The sequence below is a fragment of the Lithobates pipiens genome, unplaced genomic scaffold, assembly GCF_037356315.1.
Source record: "Lithobates pipiens isolate NorthernLeopardFrog02 unplaced genomic scaffold, aLitPip1_a1.2 Scaffold_8, whole genome shotgun sequence".
Taxonomy (NCBI): Eukaryota; Metazoa; Chordata; class Amphibia; order Anura; family Ranidae; genus Lithobates; species Lithobates pipiens.
The window spans coordinates 659,755,522-659,771,225 of NW_027507903.1; the positions used below are offsets into that span (position 1 = coordinate 659,755,522).

Here is a 15,704-nt window from a genome sequence, read left to right on the forward strand (position 1 = left end):
TGCTTCCCTTTTAGATTGTTCCTGAACTCTGTAGCCTTTTCTTTCCTCCACAATTTTGAAACCCAATTTTATTTTATTCTGTAAAAAAAAATACATATTTTTTTTTAAATGTAGCTGTATATATCCTGCTGTTACCATAACTTACCACCAAAGAACAACCCAAAAAAAAAAGAATTTTCCTGCTCATGACGGTCGCAGTGACACCACTGTTGCCGGTGTAATGCCGTGTACACACGACCGGACTTTTTGACAGCAAAGGTACGACGGACTTGTTCGTGTGTGGGCTCCATCGGACCTTTGCTTGCCAAAAATCCGGCGGACTTTAGAAATAGAACATATTTTAAATTTTTCCACCGGAACTCCGCCGGACCGGGAAATCCGCTCGTGTGTATGCTAGTCCGACGGACAAAAACCGACGCTAGGGCAGCTATTGGCTACTGGCTATGAACTTCCTTATTCTAGTCCGGTCGTATGTCATCACGTTCGAATCCGTCGGACTTTGGTGTGATTGTGTGTGGCCAAGTCCGTTCATTCGGAAAGTCCGTCAGAACGTCGCCGAAAGTCCGTCAGAAAGACCGTCGGACCTAGTCCCTCAAAAAGTCCGGTCATGTGTACGCAGCATTAGTTGTTGTTTGTACCCGAAGTACGGCCCGGAAACAATAGTGTGCATGTTACATTTTTTTCTGCCTAAAACACACTGACACTGATACCAATTTAAAAATGCTTTTCATTAAAAAAAAAAAATCCTACTTAAAATTTACTGATCCTTACCTTTGACCCTGACCTTTCATCCTGACCTCTGACGCTGACCTTGACCCCAACACTAAACCTGGCAACTGGCCTGGATCCAACCTAAAATTAGCTATTATTTTTCTTTCTTTTTTTCCACACTTTTGTTTGATTACATCTTTCCCCCAGCAAGGAGAGAACAATGCGATGTATTATACAAGATATCCTGTATGTACATTGCCTTGAAAAAGTATTCATACCCCTTGACATTTTCCACATCTTGTCATGTTACAACCAAAAACGTGAATGTATTTTATTGGGATTTTATGTGATAGACCAACACAAAGTGGCACTAGACATGTGCATTTCGTTTCTTTCCGAATCAAAATTTGGATGAATTTTCATTATTTGGACATTCGGATGCATCCGAATTACCGAATTACAATGCTAACGAATTCAACCGAATTCGGACGAAATTCAAATCAAATTAGAAAAAAATTACATTTTGCGACCCGAATTTGGGGCCACGTATCTGGGGGCCACTTATAGCTAGAAATCCCAAATTTGGTATGCAAACACACTACAACATCTCCAAATGGGGTTTCTAGCTCCAAGTGACCCAGAGTTATGGGGCCCCAAATTCCCCAAAATGTCAAGCACTTTTCTGCAGCAGAGAATGACATTTTGCGACCCGACTTTGGGGCCACATATCTCGGGATCACTTGGTGCTAGAAACTCCAATTTGGAGATGTTGAAGTGCTAGTGCTACTTTGTTTGCATACCAAATTTGGTGTTTCTAGCTATAAATGACGCCGAGATATGTGGCCCCAAAGTCAGGTGGCAAAATGTAATTCTCTGATGCAGAAAAGTGCAATCTTTTCTATTTGAATTAGAAATTTTGGAAGATGGTTAGTTACTTACTTATACACTGTATATATACATCTGTCACATCAACTTCTCATACTTAAAGTGTACAGTGCAAAAAAAACACACACATCTTATTTCATTTATATTTATCACATCAACGAAGTTGTTAGCATGCCTGATTGAAGAAATCACGGATGTCGATCGCAAGGCAAGTACATATGCTGTATGTCATTGTCCACTTGCCACATCACCTGCCACAAGTTGTGTATTGTCCACTTGCCACATCACCTGCTACAAGTTGTGTATTGTCCACTTGCCATGACACCTGCCATGAATGCCACGTGACCTGCCACGAGTGCCACGTGACCTGCCACGAGTGCCACATGACCAAGTTGTGGATTGTCCACTTGCCATGTCACCTGCCACAAGTTGTGGGGTTCCTAGCACCAAGTGACCCCGAGATATGGACAATATGTCAAGTATTTTTCTGCAGAAGAGAATGACATGTATGTATGTCATTGTCCACTTGCCACAAGTTGTGTATTGTATTTGTCCACTTGCCACGACACCTGCCACAAGTGACACGTGACCTGCCACAAGTGCCACGTGAACTGACACGAGTGCCACATGACCGTCCATGAGTGCCACGTAACCAAGTTGTGGATTGTCCACTTGCCACGTCACCTGCCACCAAGTGACCCCAGATATGGGCAATATGCCAAGTACTTTTCTGCAGCAGAGAATGACATTTTGCGACCCGAATTTGGGGCCACGTATCTCAAGGCCACTTATAGCTAGAAACCCCAAATTAGGTATGCAAACACAGCAGACCTAGCATTACAACATCTCCAAATTTGGGGTTTATAGCACCAAGTGACCCCAAGATACGTGGCCCCAAAGTCGGGTCACAAAATGTAAAGCACTTTTCTGCAGCAGAGAATTACATTTTGGGACCCGAGTTTGGGGTCACATAACTCGAGGTCACTTACAGCTAGAAACACCAAATTTGGTATGCAAACACAATAGAACTAGCACTACAACATCTCCAAATTTAGGGTTTCTATCACCAAGTGACCTTAAGATACATGGCCCTAAATTCGGGTCGCAAAATATTTTCGAATCTGTTTGAAATAGTTTTGAATGCGTTTGAAATAATTTCGAATCATGTTGAAATCATTTTGAATCCGGTAGAAATATTTTCGAATTTGGTTGAAATATTTTCGAATGCGACCGATTTTTCAAATTCGGTAGAAAATGAAATGAAATCCGAAAACGAATTTAACAATTTTAACGAATATAACTAAACAAAATTACTTAATTAACAAATTAAAACCTGGAGTCAATACTTTGTAGAACCTCCTTTCTCTACAATTACAGCTGCAAGTCTTTTTGGGGATGCCTCTACCAGCTTTGCACATCTAGAGAGGAACATTTTTGCCCATTCTTCTTTGCAAAATATCTCAAGCTCCGTCAGTTTGGATGGAGAGAGTTTGTGAACAGCAATTTCAAGTCTTGCCACAGATTCTCAATTGGATTTAGGTCTGGACTTTGACTGGGCCATTCTAACACATGAATATGCTTTGATCTAAACCATTCCATTGTAGCTCTGGCTGGATGTTTCGGGTCGTTGTCCTGCTGGAAGGTGAACCTCCGCACCGGTCTCAAGTCTTTTGCAGACTCTAATGCCCCGTACACACGGTCAGACATTCCGACAACAAAATCCGACGGGTTTTGTCCGAAACTGGTGTTGCAAATTTTTTCCATTGGAATTTCTGACGGAAAAAGTCTGATAGAGCCCACACATGATCGGATTTTCTGACAACATAATCCGATCAGACCTTTTCCGTCAGAATGTCCGACCATGTGTACAGGGCATAACAGATTTTCTTCTAAGGTTGACCTGTATTTGGCTCCATCCATCTTCCCATCAACTCTGACCAGCTTCCCTGTCCCTGCTGAAGAAAAGCATCCCCACTAGTGATGGCCGAACGGTTCGCCCGGCGGTCGTTTCGTGGCGAATTTCGGCTGTTTGCGGTCCGCCAGTTCGGCGGACTATTGGCGCCGTTCGCCTGGCGGACTTCCGTGTTTTTACTGTGTAAAGGAACTTTGACCTGATGACACATCCATCATGGGGTACAGGACAGCCAATTGAGACATGACAGCACATGGACACTTGGACATTCCCCCTAACTTATAAATACACCTGATCCGGCGGCCATTTTACATTCTTTCTTCTGTCACTATAGGGAAAGGTTGCTGTTTGGAGCAGGGACAGATAAACCACTAGTTATTTGGTACACAAAAGTTCTTTTCAGGACTGGTATAGGTGTTAGGTGTATATAGGTTTGCTGTGCTACTGATTTTCGCAGCAGCCTGAGTGTCTTTTGTCAGTTTAGAGAAAGGGACAGAGCGCTGTGTCTGCTGCTATTTTAGGGACAGCCAGATTAGTCATCATCATCATCATCATCATTAGCTGTTACTATCAGGTCCACAAAAGTGCTATTCGAGTGACCAGTAATTGTTCCAGTCTCCTCTGTTTTGCCAGTTTGTATAGGGACAGGAAGGAAGCAGTGTGTCAGGCAGTGAGGGTCAGTTTAAACAGTTGCTGTTACTATTAGTTCCACAAAGGTTCTTTTCAGGACTGGTATCAGTGGTACGGTAATAGGCTTGTACACGTATAATATTCTTTCTTCCAAATATAGAAAGAATATTATACTTGACTGCTGCCCTTCTGCTGCAGTCTGCTAATCATTCACAACTCACTTGTTCCACAAAGCTCTTTATCAGGACTGGTAACTTGGTCTGTCTAGGGTGCTACAGTACATAGGGTTGAGTGAGGTACAGTCTGCCGTTCTGTAAGGACTGGTATCGGTCCACAATAGATAGGGTTGAGGTGCACCACTGCTGACCGCTGCCCTATACTGCAGCAGTCCTTCAGTAGTATAGAGACTGATGTACAGTCTGCTAATCAGTCACACACAACCTACTTGGTCCACAAAGGTCCTTATAAGGACTGGTAACTTGGTGAAGGGTGCTACAGTACATAGGGTTGAGTGAGGTACAGTCTGCTGTTCTGTAAGGACCGCTATCGGTCCACAATACATAGGGTTGAGGTGCACCACTGCTGACCGCTGCCCTATAATGCAGCAGTCCTTCATTGGTATAGGGACTGACATACAGTCTGCTAATCAGTCACACACAACCTACTTGGTCCACAAAGGTCCTTATAAGGACTGGTAACTTGGTGAAGGGTGCTACAGTACATAGGGTTGAGTGAGGCACAGTCTGCTGTTCTGTAAGGACCGGTATCGGTCCACAATACATAGGGTTGAGGTGCACAACTGCTGACCGCTGCCCTATACTGCAGCAGTCCTTCATTGGTATAGGGACTGACGTACAGTCTGCTAATCAGTCACACACAACCTACTTGGTCCACAAAGGTCCTTATAAGGACTGGTAACTTGGTGAAGGGTGCTACAGTACATAGGGTTGAGTGAGGTACAGTCTGCCGTTCTGTAAGGACTGGTATCGGTCCACAATAGATAGGGTTGACGTGCACAACTGCTGACCGCTGCCCTATACTGCAGCAGTCCTTCATTGGTAGAGGGACTGACGTACAGTCTGCTAATCAGTCACACACAACCTACTTGGTCCACAAAGGTCCTTATAAGGACTGGTAACTTGGTGAAGGGTGCTACAGTACATTAGGGTTGAGTGAGGTACAGTCTGCTGTTCTGTAAGGACCACTATCGGTCCACAATAGATAGGGTTGAGGTGCACCACTGCTGACCGCTGCCCTATACTGCAGCAGTCCTTCATTGGTATAGGGACTGACCTACAGTCTGCTAATCAGTCACACACAACCTACTTGGTCCACAAAGGTCCTTATAAGGACTGGTAAATTGGTGAAGGGTGCTACAGTACATAGGGTTGAGCGATGCACAGTCTGCTGTTCTGTAAGGACCGGTATCGGTCCACAATACATAGGGTTGAGGTGCACCACTGCTGACCGCTGCCCTATACTGCAGCAGTCCTTCATTGGTATAGGGACTGACGTACAGTCTGCTAATCAGTCACACACAACCTACTTGGTCCACAAAGGTCCTTATAAGGACTGGTAACTTAGTGAAGGGTGCTACAGTACATTAGGGTTGAGTGAGGTACAGTCTGCTGTTCTGTAAGGACCGGTATCGGTCCACAATACATAGGGTTGAGGTGCACCACTGCTGACCGCTGCCCTATACTGCAGAAGTCCTTCATCGGTATAGGGACTAAGAGTTTTGTCACAGGGTCATTTAAAAAATGACAGGCAGAGGAAGAGGTAGGCCCTTCCGCAGGGGTGGTAACGGGTAGGGCAAGAGCAACAGCCTTGAGCCAAAGTGGGAAGTTGCAGAAGGTGCGTTCAATTACTTTAAAGGACGCACCAGACTTGGTTGAGTGGCTCACTCAGCCTTACTCTTCTGCACCCTCCTCATCCTCTCGATCTGCACCCTCTTCTTCACTCTCTGCTATGTGCACCCCCAAAGACACTACCACCAACAACACCACCACCACCACCACCACATACCTTCCGCTTGAGTCACAGGAATTATTTTCCAATCCATATCAAGAGGACATTTCTGATGCGCAGCCACTCTTGGTATTGGATCAGGAAGAGGAGGTAGCAACAACCGCTACTCAGCAGTCTGACGACAGTACCCAGATCAGCCCAAGGAGGAGGTTGGTCCCCGGTGTTGCTGCCTACTCCGAGATCTCTACTTATAGCGGTGGGGAAGGTGACGTTGATGATGACGTGTCTAGTGATGTCACGTGGGTGCCCACAAGAGAGGAAGAGGAGGGGAGTTCAGAGGGAGATATGGACCAGCAGATAGGGAGGAGAAGCAGGACTAACTTACATTGCACAGGAGGGACAAAGCAGACTGCAAATGTATCAGGAGCGAGTCATCGACCATGTACGGTCACATCTGGCGCTCCCAGGACACCGGCACATGGCTCTGCAGTGTGGGCTTTTTTTAACGTGTCCGCTGCTGACAATAGCGTTGCCATCTGCAATCTTTGCAGTCAACGCATTAGTCGTGGTAAGCCCAACACTCACCTAGGGACGACCGCATTAAGAAGGCACATGGCAGCCATCACCGAGCCGAGTGGGAGCAACGTAACACACAAAGCCACACTGCAGGCTCTCACCGTCCAGCCTCGTCTTCTACTTCTCCTTCTCCTCTCTCCTCACAATTGTCCTCCACTCCACCTTCCATCACGCCAATCTCACATTTTTCTGCAAAAAGGAAGGCTTCCGTGGGCCTAATGTTCGAGTGTAAAAAAATGATGACGCCGGATAACCCTCTTGCCCAACGATTGACGGCTGGCTTGTCAAAACTCATAGCCCGCCAACTACTGCCATATAAACTGGTGGACTCGGAGGCCTTTCGCAAATTTGTGGTCATTGGAACACCACAATGGAAGGTCCCAGGAAGGAAGTATTTCTCGGAGAAGGGCATCCCAGAGCTATATGGCCATGTTCAGCGGCAAGTGAATGTATCTCTGGCACACAGTGTCGGTGCCAAGATACATCTGACCACAGACACGTGGTCTAGCAAACACGGGCAGGGAAGGTATATCACTTTTACTGCCCACTGGGTGAACCTTCTGACGGCCGTCAAGCATGTAACCCGTGGCACCCATGTAGATTTGGTTTTACCGCCACGGATTGCATGCAGGCCTGACTCTTCTTCTCCTCCTCCTCCTACTCCATCCTCCTCCCTCTCCTCCTCAGCTGCCTCCTCCTTTTCCGCTGCTAGCGTCTCTTCTGCTGCACCCCCCAAGCTCCCCAGAACCTATTCCACATGCCAGGTGAGACGTTGCCATGCCGTGCTGCGTCTGTTGTGCCTGGAAGCCAAGAGCCACACTGGCCCGGAACTCCTTTCAGCTTTGCGTTCACAGGCAGATCAGTGGCTAACACCGCTCAATTTGACAGTTGGTAAAGTGGTGTGTGACAATGGTGCCAATCTGCTTAGCGCATTGAAACAGGGCAAAATCACGCACGTGCCATGCATGGCACACGTCTTAAACTTGGTCGTGCAGCGATTAGTTGTCAAATATCCTCTGGTCCAGGACATCTTGCGGCAGGCAAGGAAAATCTCGGCCCATTTCAGAAGATCTTACACGGCCATGGCTCGCCTTGCTGACATTCAGCGGCGACACAATCTGCCGGTCAGATGTCTTATTTGCGATTGCCCGACGCGATGGAACTCAACCTTCTATATGCTTGATAGGCTGCTCCAGCAGAAATGTGCAGTTAACGTCTACCTGTATGAACTCTGCGAAAGAAACGGTTCTGGGGAGCTGGGGTTTTTTTCACCGCGCCAGTGGCTGCTCATGCACGACGCATGCAGACTTCTGTGGCCATTTGAGGAGATCACCAAACTGGTCAGTCGCAGCCATGGCGCCATCAGTGACATGGTACCTTATGCCTTCTTTATGGAGCGTGCATTGCGTTGTGTCATTGATCAGGCTGTGGAGGAGCAGGAGCGGGAAGATGAGGAAGTCGCAATGCTGGATGAATTCCCAGGGGGGGCTACTCTATCTGAGACAAGTCAACAACAGGAGTCTGATGAGGAGTCAGAGGAGGATGGTGCCGGGGCGGATGAGGAGGAGCAAGAAGAGCATGCTTTAAACCTTTCTGGGATCCCTGTTGTGCGTGGATGGGGAGAGGAGAATGAAGAGGACGACATTATCCTGGATGATGAGCAGGAGCCAGGCCACCACACCGCTTCCACTTTAGTGCAAATGGGGGCCTTCATGCTCCAGTGTTTTAATAGGGACCCCCATATAAAAAGCATAGGGGTCAAGGACCAGTACTGGGTGGCAACGTACTTAGACCCCCGGTACAAACACAAAATGGCGGAAATGTTACCGCCGTCGCAGAGGGCTGTCAGAATGCAGCACTTCCAGGCCTTGCTTCGAGAAATGCTGCATTATGCTTTTGCGAGCGCTGGCAGAGGAGCAATTCCCACTCCCAAAGAAGGAGTTGCGGGTACCAATCCAACAGCGCCTGCAAGAAGAGGCCGGTTTGAAGATTTGTTGGTGACTTCGGATATGAGGTCATTCTTTCAGCCGACCCATCGACAGGTGTCATCCGGATCCAGCATCAGGGAACGCCTAGACCGTCAGGTGTCCGACTACATCGGTTTAACAGCCGATGTGGATGCTCTGAGGAGTGATGAACCCCTGGACTACTGGGTGGGCAGGCTTGACCTCTGGCCAGAGCTTGCCCAATTTGCAATCGAACTGTTGGCTTGCCCCTCATCCAGTGTCCTGTCCGAAAGGACGTTCAGTGCAGCAGGGGGGATCGTGACCGATAAGCGTACTCGCCTAGCTCACGACAGTGTTAACTACCTCACATTTCTAAAAATGAATGAGGTATGGATCTCGGAGGAATTCAACACATGTGACCAGTAGACCATGTATATGTCTATAAACAATTTTTTTAATCAAGCACACAGACCTTCTTTCTTCATTTGGCTCACTTCCTTGTCCCAAAAAAGCACACCGTACTATATGCCCGTACCCTCCTCTTTGAAGAGGTTGAGCGGTGTCATATTTCTACTGGGGCTGCTTATGAGGGGATCACACCATCCCTGTGCTGTGCTGACTTTCTCCTGGGGGTTCTTATTATGAGGGGATCACACCATCCCTGTGCTGTGCTGACTTCCTCCTGGGGGTTCTTATTATGAGGGGATCACACCATCCCTGTCCTGTGCTGATTTACTCCTGGGCCTGCTTATTATGAGGGGATCACACCATCCCTGTCCTGTGCTGACTTACTCCTGGAGGTTCTTATTATGAGGGGATCACACCATCCCTGTGCTGTGCTGACTTTCTCCTGGGGGTTCTTATTATGAGGGGATCACACCATCCCTGTGCTGTGCTGACTTCCTCCTGGGGGTTCTTATTATGAGGGGATCACACCATCCCTGTCCTGTGCTGATTTACTCCTGGGCCTGCTTATTATGAGGGGATCACACCATCCCTGTGCTGTGCTGACTTCCTCCTGGGGCTGCTTACGGTGCTGCTGTCACTGTTGTATATCACGGTGCTGGTGTGAGTGCTTAATGTCACGCTGCTGCTGTCAGTGCTGTATATCACGGTGCTGATGTCAGTGCTTAATGTCACGCTTCTGATGTCAGTGCTCTCTATCACGCTGCTGCTGTCAGTGCTGTATATCACGGTGCTGATGTCAGTGCTTAATGTCACGCTTCTGATGTCAGTGCTCTCTATCACGGTGCTGCTGTCAGTGCTGTATATCACGGTGCTGATGTCAGTGCTTAATGTCACGCTTCTGATGTCAGTGCTCTCTATCACGGTGCTGCTGTCAGTGCTGTATATCACGGTGCTGATGTCAGTGCTTAATGTCACGCTTCTGATGTCAGTGCTCTCTATCACGGTGCTGCTGTCAGTGCTGTATATCACGGTGCTGATGTCAGTGCTTAATGTCACGCTTCTGATGTCAGTGCTCTCTATCACGGTGCTGCTGTCAGTGCTGTATATCACGGTGCTGATGTCAGTGCTTTATGTCACGCTGCTGATGTCAGTGCTCTCTATCACGGTGCTGTTGTCAGATGACTCTATCACGGTGCAGGTGTCAGATGACTCTATCACGGTGCAGGTGTCATTGCTGTATGTCACGCTGCTGATGTCAGTGCTCTGTATCACGGTGCTGCTGTCAGATGCCTCTATCACGGTGCAGGTGTCATTGCTGTATGTCACGCTGCTGGTGATCATCTCCTGCACCCCCTTCTTTGCCTACCCTGGTCCCTGACCTTCCGTCTCCTCCATTGCCTTCATGCGCTCCACAGTCCTGAATTGTCAGAACAATTTCCCATATAAAAAAAGAATGCTTGTAGTTATCGATCCCAAATTCACCTCATACATGTATTATGTCATTGGCCATGTGGTGGGACTATGTTTGCCCAGCTAATCATTTTTTTGTGGCAGCAAATTTGACCTAAAGGTTTGCGAAGTTCGCCTCCCATTGAAGTCAATGGGGCCCGCCGCGAACTTTCCGTTTCTCGAACTATCGGCCGCGTTCGCGGTCCGCGTTCGCGAAAGGTCCGGTCGGAAGTTCGTCCATCACTAATCCCCACCACATGATGCTGCCACCACCATGTTTCACGGTGGGGATGGTGTGTTCAGGGTGATGTGCAGTGTTAGTTTTCTGCCACACATAGCATTTTGCTTTTACCATTTTTTTTTTTTGGTGCGGGGTTCCCCTTAATATCCATACCAGATCTGAATGCTGGTATGCTCTTGGAGGGGAACCCATGCCATTATTTTTTTTTTTTTAAATTAAAGTCACCTGGCCTGGGGCAACTAAACCACTTAAGCCCCGGACCAATTTGCAGCCAAAGGACCTTTTTGCGATTCGGCACTGCGTTGCTTTAACTGACAATTGCACTGTCGTGCGACGTGGCTCCCAAACGAATTGGCATTCTTTTTTTCCCACAAATAGAGCTTTCTTTTGGTGGTATTTGATCACACCTGCGATTTTAATTTTTTTGCGCTATAAACAAAAATAGAGCGACAATTTTGAAAAAAAAAAACAATATTTTTTACTTTTTGCTATAATAAAGATCCCCCAAAAAATATATAAAAAAAAACATATTTTTTTACCCAGTTTAGGCCGATATATATTCTTCTACATATTTTTGGTTAAAAAAATTGCAATTAGTGATTAACGATTGGTTGCGCAAAAGTTATAGCGTTTACAAAATAGGGGAAGTTTTAAAGCATTTTTATTAATTTTTTTTTTACTAGTAATGGCGGCGATCAGCGATTTTTATTGTGACTGCGACATTATGGCGGACACATCGGACAATTTTTGACACATTTTTGGAACCATTGTCATTTATACAGCAATCAGTGCTATTTAAATGCACTGATTCCTTTGTAAATGACACTGGCCGTGAAGGAGTTAACCACTAGGGGGCAGTGTATGTGTTATGTATGACGTTATGTTTTTTTTATTGTAGGGGGCGTGGCCTGGCATGTGATGTCACTGATCGTCCTTCCCTATATAAGAGAACAGGAGATCGGTGACAGCCACACAGGGAAGCACGGGGAGAGGTTTGTTTACACAGACCTCTCCTCGTTCTTCAGCTCTGTGACCCGATCGCGGGACACCAGCGGCGATCGGGTCCGCTGGTCCCGTGGCCACGCCATATCATTAACAGTCCATTGGTCACTGGCTTTCCCTGGATGACATTCCTAGTTCTTCCTCACACAGATATTGATCAGGAATTGGTAGGAAATGGACATTATAGACCGGAACTCACCATTCTGTTCTCTCCTCTCCTGGAGGTCATTTGCAGGTCCCATCAGACCAATCACTGTAAAGACTTTATTTGTGACATCCAGAGCCCCTTCTTCTCCATATGTGTCTATCAGGATGTCCTTGGTGGTGATCCAGTCTGCATTTTCTAGTTTTCCTCGGGGGATGGGACGTTTATCTCCATAGGAGAAATCAGACAATTTGTTCCTAAATCTCTTGAAGTCACTTCCTTTCAGATCCTCCAGAGAATATATGAGAAGATCCCCGGGGGTTTGTGGGACCTTTCCCAGGACACCAGGAGCCGACCCTGCAGAGAGGACAATCAGCAGCTATAAACATTCATTCTGATTGGATGATTCCTGACACATGACAGCAGATAACGTTGTACTGGTAGCCAGAAATGTTATAAAGAACAAATAAGGAAAGGAAATTATCCCCCAATATGTCTGTATGTACATTATCCTATAGAGAGATTGGTTTTCCTGTGATAATCTCACATGACTGTCTACATGATGGTGAGTTACCTCTCAGATGGTTGAATGTCGGGTGTAAACACCGTAGGGCAGGGATAGGCAATTAGCGGACCTCCAGCTGTTGCAAAACTACAAATCCCACCATGCCTCTGCCTCTGGGTGTCATGCTTGTGGCTGTCAGAGTCTTGCTATGCCTCATGGGACTTGTAGTTCTGCCACAGCTGGAGGTCCGCTAATTACATATCCCTGACCTAGGGGGCATATTGATTGTGAACATTGCCCATAATATGTCTAATATGTTTATTTACTATAATCATCAGCTCCATCTAGTGGTCATAATGCCATATCTTACTGGTTGAGGTATTTCAAGAAAATATGGTAGTATGGCCACTAGATGGAGCTGATGATCATAGGAAGTAAACCTATTAGACATATCATGAGGATTATCATTGATTGCAGTGGAACTGACCCAAACTCACAGTACATTTTTTATATAATGACCTCCTAATATATAACCACTTAAGGACCAGGCCTCTTTTTCAGATTTGGTGTTTACATGTTTAAAACTGTTTTTTTTGCTAGAAAATTACTTAGAACCCCCAAACATTTTATATTGTTTTTTTTTCCTAACACCCTAGAGAATGAAATGGTGGTCATTGAAATACTTATTTTCACACCGTATTTGCTCAGCGGTCTTACAAGCGCACTTTTTTTGGAAAAAAATCACTTTTTTTAATAAAAAAATAAGACAACAGTAAAATTAGCCCCAATTTTTTTTTTTATATTGTGAAAGATAATGGTACGCCGAGTAAATTGATACCCAACATGTCACGCTTCAAAATTGCGCCCGCTCATGGAATGGCGTCAAACTTTTAGCCTCAAAAATCTCCATAGGCGACATTTAAAAAATTCTACAGGTTGCATTTTTTGCGTTACAGAGATCTCATATTTGGACTAAAATCCAAAAAAAAAAAAAAAAAGACATTTAAAAAAATATATACCTTTAAAGAGGTATGGGCAGAAGTGACATTTTGACATCGCTTCCGCCCTCCTATGGTATAGAGACGAGTGGGGGCCATCTTAGCCTCACTCATCTCCATACCCAGCTAGGAAAAGGACCCGATCGCCTCCGCTGCTACCGACGGCTCCGGTAAGCGGCGGAAGGTGCGGGAGGGGGGGTTGGATGGGGGTGGCACCTCTCCCGCCGCCGATAGTGGTGATCTTGCGGCGAATCTGCCGCGGAGACCACCGTTATCGTACAGATGACTGGCGCCTGAAGGGATGATATCTCGGTTGTGGCAGCAGCCGGCGCGCGCTGGTCGTTAAGTTTATATATATATATATATATATGTATGGATGACAACTTTAAACTTTATGTTTATTGAATGTTTCATAGTAAACTAAAAGAAACCATCAATCCTTTAGGACCACCTCACCACCCCCGCCCCGATTACCCCAAAATTTCCCAGCAGTGTCATTCATGTTGTACTGACTACTGACCCATATTCTGTTTAGGATTATAGGCAAAGGATTCCCCCGAACACTACACAAATAATCATAAAATGTGGGGCCATCCAATCATTATGGGACATGTGAACATCTCAGAAGATCATTTCCATCAATAATTAAAAAAAATAATAATAATTTTATGACACGGGAATGTGATTGTGGAATTGATGAACGCTCCTAAACTCTCCGAATAGGTGAACTGACCAGATATCTACAGGAAATGTCCAGACTACGGAGACATAGGACGTCCTATCATCTAATTCCAATCCATAGAGATGTGAGATGGAAAACATTGGAAAGGATTGTCAGAAACAACAGTCATACCTTGTGAGGAGGAGGATGAGGAGGAAGAGGCCGCCATGACATCAGGAGGTGACCCGAAATGACATCACCTGGAAGGAGCACAAACAATAATAAACTCATTTGTAGTGCGCGGAACGGAACCAATAAGGAGGATTTTGTTCCCTTATGTGAATAGCGATTGGCTGTCTAGTTGTCCAATCAGAGAAGATTAGAATTGGATGGACTTCTGTCATTTACTACCCATAACTATGAAGATCTATCAGAACCTTCATCCTGGCATTCATCTGGTTGTTATATTGGGGGGTCACCAAGGCAAAAATGGTGGGTGAGATGCACAAACGATCAATCAAACAAATGTGCGATATTTATATCAAACCGACAGATTGTAATCAATTATTACATTTTTCTAGTTTTCACCCCCCAGGTGTATTTAAATCCATTCCAAGAAGAGTTGCGAGGATCACTGATAAATCTATCCATAAGGAGGACAGACTGAGTGAGATGGAGGTTAGGCTGCGACAGCGGGGTTATCCTAGTGATATATCAATGTGCAATATGCCAATGTATGAATCAATTAATTATGATGGAAGATGCAATACGTACCACTGCTTTTGATGTATTTTACTGTGTAATATTTAATAAATGTAATATTATCAGACCTATACAGCTCACTTTTTGCTTCCAAATCCACATACTTCATGCAAAGTCCCAACTTCTTTTTTAACCGTGTACCTAACAAGTGAACGGTGTGTAATGCCGCACAGTAACGGAATTTCGGCCAGCAAAAGGCCGATGAAAGCTTTTTCGTCGGAAAATGCGACCGTGTGTAGGCTCCATCGGACTTTTGGTGGCCGAATTTCCGCCAGCAAAATTTTGAGAGCAGGTTCTCAATTTTTCAGTTTCTATCGGAAATTCCGATCATCTGTAGCAATTCCGACACGTAAAATTCCGACGCATGCTCGGAAGCATTGAACTTCATTTCCACGGCCCGTCATAGTGTTGTACCCTTGACCCTTGGAAATTTGGTGTGAAGCCAACACAAGCTTGAGCGGAATTCCGATCGCTTTTACTTACAGATCTGGCTGTTTTTTTTTGGTTTTGTTTTTTCTCCCTGCAAGGGCCAAATTGCTGATCTGTGTACAACTCTGTGCTGTGATTGGATGTAGCTAATCAGCAGGTCTCAGCCATAAATCATTGGTTGGGACCTGCTGACAAAATGCCACCGTAGCCAGTAAAAGCACAGATCAGCAGGGGGGGACGTGCATACGTGGCCTTAACTTGGGACAGTCGGGACATGTACGTCATCCAACCTGTATGTGCTGCCCACCCAGAGTAAATGTACTGCAGGCAGGCCGGAACCAGTTAAGATTATATTACATTATATTAATTATTATAATATAATTATGATTTTTTTGATTATATAATATTATATTAATAATATCACAAAAATACCACATACATCCCAGGAAAATAACCGTATACCCTAAATGGGAATA

General features: G+C 45.6%; 1 protein-coding gene across 2 annotated transcripts in view; it reads right to left on the reverse strand.

Annotated features, from left to right (window-relative positions):
• The window catches only part of LOC143961794 (NACHT, LRR and PYD domains-containing protein 3-like), a 43,863-nt gene that overhangs the window by 19,878 nt on the left and 8,281 nt on the right, over positions 1-15,704 (reverse strand). For both annotated transcript variants that reach the window (XR_013270555.1, XM_077471128.1), the window contains exons 2-3: positions 14,230-14,297; positions 11,928-12,230 (exon numbers count right to left, since the gene is read on the reverse strand). Coding sequence is in view for 1 of the 2 variants with exons in the window: in XM_077471128.1 (XP_077327254.1) it covers positions 11,928-12,230; positions 14,230-14,266 (340 nt within the window). In the remaining variant the exon portion in view is untranslated. The remainder of the gene's footprint in view (positions 1-11,927; positions 12,231-14,229; positions 14,298-15,704) is intronic.